Below are 7,996 nucleotides of genomic sequence, written 5' to 3' on the forward strand. Positions count from 1 at the left end.
AAATGGAAATTATGCTTTACCCTTGCTTTGAATAATAAGTTATAGTTTCTTTCTGGATGCCCATGAAAACCATTGAAAGGTTACAAACCAGGCTAAAAACACATGTTCTCGCATTGTGAGCCTGTTTGCAAAATGAGAAATAGTATCAGACATGTTGATTCAAATAATACAATTAAACAAAACATTCATTACAATCGGTGAGAATAACACCAAACCAAAAAAAAACGTTGATCTGTAATTACAGAGGTGAGGGACAAGGAATCTTAATGTGTTGATGAACATTTGAGCGCTTTTACATGCCTGGAGGAATTCCATTAACTATCATGATTAAAGCAATCATCAGACTCATTGGTGCCTGTCAGATCTCATCTCTGCCTTCTCAATTACCCAAATCTCCTTGAACTCAATTGCTCACATCATCATGACGCTGTGGCAGAGCGTCCTCCTCACATATCCTCTCGGCCCTGCACTGCAGCACAACAGGTTTACAGCAGAGATGTTCCCTCCTTTGGCCCCTCCAAATGAGCTAAGTGAAAGAATCCAGGGAGGCAAATTAAACCATTCTGCCCTTCCACATGGAGCCCCACAGAGGACCCCTATTGGCTTATTAAAAGCATTATTTGTCAGGTTAGAGGGTTCTCATGGCAACCTCCTGCAGTGGGACATGGCTAATTCATGCATCCATTAGCCAGGAGTCGTCTACCCTGCTCAGGGTCATGGCAACATTGGGGCTGGCTTCTGGCTTGAAAATAGGAGCATGAACCCCCCACCACCAGGTTCACTCAACAAATGAGATGGGTAGATTATGAAATCACAAAGAAGCACATGTCAGTGTAGACGCACAATTGTGTACATAAGCACAAACATCGAACACACATCCCTATACCAACGCCATAATATGATTCACACCTGAAATCATTTTTTTCCCAAGCAAGGATTTCTATGGTTACTGCAGTTGTTTACCAAGGTGAAACACAAATACCAGGAAATGAAACTGCAGCACAGCAGTAAACCAGCTAGGTCAGATTCTCAGTATTGGCTAATAACACACGCACAACAACATGCAGCTTTTGCGTAGGGTGCCGGAAGTGAAATGTTTAGATTTTGTGTCTCTTCCCAAATGAGTTACACTGGCACATAATTTACCCCAAAACTGTCAACAGCCTAGGTTACATCGTTTCAGCCCATGACAGGACCTGGCCTCCATCGTTAGCCTGTGGACACTTGGCTATGATTCACCTCCTGTGACGGCTATGACATATCGACAGATACACTGAGTTTCGGGCCCTTCTGTTCTCTAAAATGCTGCTTTCATTTTGGGCCGCTATAAAAAGGCTCACATGCACCCCTTCTGGAATAGGGCCCTGGAGGCTTGAAAGGAACACGTTCATATGTATTTTTTGGTGCCTGTGATGTAATGTGTTTTTAACCCTATCAGAAGATGATCAGCACAAATGTTGATGTTTGCAATTGGAACCCCCGTGATTATGAGGACTCCCTCACAGGATCATTGATTGAAGCATATTGATCAAAATCCGATTGAAACACCAACTTCTCTTGATTGGTACATGTTACATGCAGCTGCCTCCGTGAAGTATCTAACGATAGCCTTTCATTTTCCCCACAACAACATAGATGAACCTGACATCATATTTATTGATGACATTAACATATTTTGGTCAATATAGTGCAATAAGTGCAAAGCAATTAAAACGAATGAAATTGATGAGGGAAAGAGAATTGCGAATGCTTGTATAAAAATAGGTGTCACATTAAAAGATCAGTATTACACAACATAATTATTACTTCAATTATTATTCATGAATTTGATAACATATCAAGAATACATATTAAGAATGAACGCACATATTCATTTTTAATAGTAATCATCCTAATGATAGCTGTTTAAAGGCCCACTTGCCTTCCAACTCCAAAAAGTGCAGAAAGCATACAAAGACAACTTTTTTTCTTCTTTAAATGACGCAGTCTTTCTTTAACATTGGGGGTGTGCCACCATTTTAAAAAAAAAAGCCACTTTTACAATGCGAGCTACAGTAAATGATATGGAACTACAAACATAAACGTTTACAGAGGATCATGGAATTATGACACAGGTAATACTGATGAAGAATCAAAATGTTTGAAAATACATGGCAGAGTACTCCAATAAATACTTACTTACAGACTAAAGCAGAGAATTGTCCTGCGCAGTTTGATGGAGACACTGCCGTACAGTGTTTTTTCGTCAGATGGTGATTTATAAACATTTTTGTGATTCACAATATATGTATGGTTATATTCCTGAAAATGTAGTTGGGTAAGTTGACCTGTACACTTACATGTATGTATATTCAATCTTCACCATATAAAAATAGATTCTAAATCACCAGTTAAGTAGAACAACTTTCGTCCAGTTAGGTTCAGAGAGAGACTTTCAGTTCCTGCAATGTCATGTAATTAAGAAATAAGAATAATAGAGTTTGGCACACCCCGTTTAATGCTTATTTTGTTGATGTGTCGTGCCAAGGCACCCTCAATATTGAGCCAGTGGGTTTAAGGGGGGAAATCCTTCATACATGGACAAATCTGTTGCTCAAAACTGACTGAAAGTGGTCTGTTTCTCAAGAACTTCGAGGTAGTCCGGCTCGACTTGAAGTTTCGCTTTTAGTTCCAAATATTCATTTCTGTTGGGCTCCACGTAAACAGTACTCGGCGCTGTGCCATAAAGCACTGTTTCTCGTATCCTCTCTGGGTGTAAGAACTGGCGTCTAACATCAAAGTTTGGGTTGTACGTGTACGAGACAGGGCCAGTGTACTTGTATTCTAGACTGTTACCGGAGGGGGATTGGTTGTCCGCCTCTATGATGCCCCTGAAGAAGTGCTCGGCATTTTCTGCAGGGGAGGGGTCCTCGCGAGGCTCAATAGTGCTCACGCTATAAGTGGGACTTCTCATGTTGCTGTTCCTCTCCTCATCCACATCGCTCCTATAAGTCACCTTCAATTCATGGAGGTCGCGGTAATCCTCGACTGTGTTGCCTTCCCTGGACCTGTAAATGGGATTTTTGCACATGTGGCCCATAGGGTGAGGGATGTACTCATACACGTGTCCGGCGGGGGCTTTGACTTTGGGGACGGTTCGGTTATTACTGTAAAGGCTGTACTGCAAGTTAAACGAGCTCACGTCAGAGTTGTTGGTGCTGGTGCGGTCGCTCTGGGACTTTTTACGCTTTTTCACCACGACAACAAACAGCCCCGCCGCCACAAAGACGGACATGATGAACACGAGCAGCAGGCTGAGGATGAGGACAGAGAGAGGGACGACGCTGCTAGTGGGGTTAGATCTCTGGTAGGTCTCTGTGGTGGTGGCTCTGTCCGGCAGAGGCTCATCAGAGGGGGGCGCTGTTGAGACGACTACGTCAGAGTAATCTGGACACAGCTGTTCAGACTGAATGGAACGCATATCAATCCCGCTGTGACGTTTGGGTGTCTCACATTTAACCTCATTAACAACGGTGCCGGCACTGAGCTGCTCGAGCCATATCTTCATGCCGACGACGTCACACGAGCAATCCCATGGGTTCTCAATCAGATCTATCTGCAACAGCAATTTTAACTGATCTAACACACCGCTCACAGGCAGGTTTTGGAAGTGGTTACTGCGGAGATTAAGTCTAGAGAGGGACAGCCCAGTAAAGATTCCCGCTGGTAAGGTTTTCAGAAGGTTATTGTTGAGGAAAAGCAGCTGAAGGTTTGGCACAAACCGGAACGTGCCCCCTACAATCTCACGGATTTTGTTGTATTCTAAGTAGAGATACTGCAAACTCTGCAGGCCAAAAAACATCTCTGCTGTAAGCCTGTCGATTAGATTACCATTTAAATACAGCCTACGCAGGTTGGTTAAATCCCCAAAAGCTCTGTCTTGGATGAGGGATATCCTATTGTTTCCTAGGTGAAGCAAATCCAATCCGGTAGCCTCCAAGAAATCAGATCTGCGTACCACAGGAATGTAATTCCCTGTGAGATACATTTTTTTGGGATTGTATGGCTTGGGCTTCAGGTCAGATATGTTCTCAATCTTTCTCTCTTGGCAGTTGACGTTTAGTCCAAGATCAGCAATCTGCAGATTACATGTACAGGTGGTGGGACAGTCCAAAGGCACAGGAGATTTGGTCTGATAAGCAATGATGGGGCCATAGTTGTAAGGGTTAGCTGGAATCCGGGAGGTGGGCTTTGACCTGGTTCGGTTTGATTGACGGGTGCCCTTGGTAGGCCTTGACGATGCCTTGAAAGCATTTGACGAGGTGGCTGAGGCCGTCACCGAAGCTGGCGTGGTTTGGAAATATCCATTGGTGCTGAGTGGGGGAGGGGGTCGCATTTCATATTCAGAAATTGCTCGTCGGGGGCACAGCTCCTGTTTGGAGACCTCGTCCAGGTCTCTGCCATGCAGTCTGAACGGTGTCTCACAGACCACCTCCCCCACCAAAGCTGTGTACGATATGCTCTCCAGCCAAGCTTTCAGGGCAATGAGCTCACACGAGCAATTCCACGGGTTCTCCTCAAGTTGTAATTCCACCACTTTGTCCATGTGCTCCAGGAGCCCAATGTAAGGAAACATTTTCAACCGGTTGCCCCTGAGGTCCAGATGTGTCAAGGGAACATTCCGGAAAATGTTTGTAGGCAGAGCAGAGAGCAAATTGTCATTCAAAATGAGAACTGTGAGCTGATGCAGTTTACTCAGGGCATTAGGCTCTATATTGGTGATGTAATTGTAATCAATCTGAAGGTATTCCAAACTCTCCAGGCCGACAAACGTATCATCCCTTAGGACGTCTATCTTGTTGTTGTTCAAGTGCAATCTCTTTAATCCCTGGAGTCCGTTGAAAGCACCCGTTTCCACTTCATCGATAGCATTGTTGCCTAAATGCAATATGGTCGCCCCAGTGTAGTTGATGAAGTCGTTGAGGGACAGTTTCTTTAAGAGGTTCCCTGTCAGCAGAAGGTGGTACATTGAAAAATGCACCGGGCTTATTTCTGTCAGTCGGATGATCCCTCTATTCTCACAGCTTACCGTCAGTATCCCTTCCTTCTCTTCGCATGTACATAGATTCCTACAGATCTCCCCGTAATTGTCGTACATCTCGACCAGACTCAGAGATGCTGCGATCAGAAGGATTATTTTCAGTATCCAGATATGCATTTTCGAGGGAGAAGGTGCCCCAGCTCACTGAAGTATGGTGCCGGTATGGGGTGTCATCTAGAAGAGAAAGGCAGGCATTGTCTGTTTAATGAACATCTTGTGTTAAGTGGAACATCCCTGCATGCAGTGGTTACAAAGAGCTATGCACTTGTGGATAGAGACATAAAACACTTTGTAAAGCATTTTAGGTAACTAATTGCATATACATGTTTGGAGTTTTACGTGCATAAGAAAGAGCAGATATCTGGACAGACACAATATGGTTATGCCATAAACATTTGTTACAGCTAAAATGCCACATTCAGTACAGTTCCATTATTATGTATTCAGCTACAGCATCATATCTCAACATGGTATAGACATCCGAAAAGGAAATAAATCTCCATGCGAAATATTGATGACATGCTGGTGACATATTGGTGAATGTCATGGAGAAGAGTACAGCCTTATGCATGTGTTTCTTTGAAAATAGAGCAAGCAGGTTGATTATAGCCGCCTTTAGGTTGGTGATGTGCGATTTTGAAATCTATCGATGCATTCAAATAGCTTGCAAACTAAACCCACTAGCCATCTGCGGCATTTATACAGAATCCATTGCCATTTCAAATTCTATTCCCCGAAGATTCCAGCAAAGAGTTAATCTTGAGACAATGTTCACATTTAATCGATGCGACCCAGGATTAAAATATATATTTTATAAATCGAATGGAACAAAATTCCGTTGTTAAGTTAAAGAATTCATGATATATATATATATTTTTAAATATGATACGAGCAATCCTATGGAATGACCAATCTCCTACTCACCCTGCAGATCCCGACAATTTGCGAATAGTATAGAAACCGCCGGGTATCAATCATTATCATCAGATATCCGGAGATATTTTGTTAATAAATGATAAATAGGCTAGTCGTGGTCATTATGGAAGGTGTTCATCCTCAAGCCTGCATGCGTTAGAAATACTGATTGTTACATAGGGACAGTCACAGCCCTTCATCCCTCGGGCGAAAAAAAGAGACCCAAGTTGATTAAAAGCAAAAACGGATTTGCAAGCATTGCTGAATGTCATGCACAATTTACATCTTGTTGTGGAATAAATAATACTATAATAAACATTTTATTTCGCATCCGGTATATGTTGAAGTTGAAGAATCCCTTAATTCTTGTTCAAATAATCTCTCTCTCCCTTGCTCTCGCCCCCACCCCCTCCCTCACAAACGCGCGCGCACCACTCACACAATCACACACACACACACACACACGCACACACACACACACAGGTTCTATCTGTGACAAAATCGAGAAAATAGAAAAAGCTATCGGCCTGGAGGTCCGCTTTTGTGGGTGTAGTCATCCTAATATGATCATAGAGTTTATGGTAGGCTAATAGGCTATGTTTTACGAAAGGACATTTGATTCATACCGATGAAGAATGTATTGCATTCCATATTTAGTTAGTCTGTAGCCTATGTAGGCCACTTACCACTAATTAATTAAATCAAAATAGGCCTACGCTGAACGTATATGAAGCATTGCAATGATTTCATGAATTGCGCATTCATTCATCACCTTGAAGGACACTGAGTAGCCCTCCAAAAAGTTATGCAATGTAAATGTCAATTTATTATATCTACCAGTAAACGCGGATGTATATTGTTGGCACTTTAATCAAATGCACCCGTTTGTTTCATCGTTTATAATTTAGATTCAACCAACTTGAATACAGCTGTAAGAGCTGTATGGGGATAAATCATTTTCTGGACCATGGACAGCTCCCCAACTCAAGAATTAGCTTCCCTGAAATGAGCAATACAGCCCTGTATCACAGACAGAAAATCCGCTGTCCTTACCATGTTGAACCTTGTCAATGCGAAAGCATTCCAACTACCTTCCGCTGTTTACCATCCTGTCCTATGGTAATGTGGAATCTGTGATTTTCCTTCCTTTTTCCCCGATGTAAAATCCTCAAAGTAGAGCCGCGGCGGTCTTTAGCTCCAAATACCTGGCAATGAATTGCACAAACTGTCTCATTCACGCCTGCAACGTGACGATCAGCGCGACAAAAAGCGGGTTCTTGTATTTCTCACAGCGAATCTTGGTCTCTCATTGTGGAATGGAATCAAAGAAAAGTAATAATTTCATATGGGAAAAGTGTAATAAACTGAACTGCAAAACATCAGATACATCCATTTCAACCGAGATCTCCCTCTGTAGCATGCGCGCCGGGGAATCGGTGGAAAGGCACGAATCCCTTTGTATCTTGTGAGTGGTACGGCTTGTATTGCGTTGTGAATAGATCTACCCAAGATCCTTATTTTTCTCCTCAGCGTTGACCGCACAATTTGACTGAATATGTATGCGCATCTTAGATAGTTGACTTTAATTCAACATTGTCTGACGAAATAATATGATGTCCTTCCTATGTCTCTGCGCAATCAATTATGCGTTTTTTTGTACTGCCCATGTTTCAACTGGTGGAACGTGGATCAAGGTTGGCGCAGCATACACAATATGTAAAGTCTATATTAATTTCCATTCGTTGGAGGCTGAAAGAATCCTGGAATATGCATGAATGTCCCCACCCCTAATGTATATAACGAGCAAAACATGCATGTTGTCAATATTTAGATGCTATTTGTGGTGTAGTACCTCATGGGGAGGGGGGGGGGGGGGGGGGGGGGGGGGGTCGTGAGAGTGAGGAAGACCTATAGAGGGCAGTACAATGCGATGAAACATACTTTTTGACGGTGTACTGTACACTTTGCCAAGCAATAAGGCTGCATTTACACAGGCCAAAA

At 42.8% G+C, this 7,996-nt stretch overlaps 1 protein-coding gene across 2 annotated transcripts; it reads right to left on the bottom strand.

Moving 5' to 3' along the window:
* Positions 1 to 1,638: 1,638 nt before the first annotated feature.
* Positions 1,639 to 7,648, bottom strand: LOC110527440 (SLIT and NTRK-like protein 5). 2 transcript variants are annotated; one of them, XM_021608709.2, is made up of 2 exons: positions 7,049 to 7,648; positions 1,639 to 5,254 (listed from the first exon to the last, which is right to left on the bottom strand). In XM_021608709.2, exon 2 carries the CDS (start codon positions 5,195 to 5,197, stop codon positions 2,594 to 2,596), a length of 2,604 nt encoding a protein of 867 aa, XP_021464384.1. In that variant the 5' UTR covers positions 5,198 to 5,254; positions 7,049 to 7,648; the 3' UTR covers positions 1,639 to 2,593. The 2 variants fall into 2 exon arrangements, with proteins under 2 accessions (XP_021464384.1, XP_021464385.1); XM_021608710.2 differs by lacking the exon at positions 7,049 to 7,648 and adding an exon at positions 6,005 to 6,276.
* Between the last annotated feature and the right edge of the window lie 348 nt (positions 7,649 to 7,996).

Source organism: Oncorhynchus mykiss, chromosome 7 (assembly GCF_013265735.2).
Source record: "Oncorhynchus mykiss isolate Arlee chromosome 7, USDA_OmykA_1.1, whole genome shotgun sequence".
NCBI lineage: Eukaryota > Metazoa > Chordata > Actinopteri > Salmoniformes > Salmonidae > Oncorhynchus > Oncorhynchus mykiss.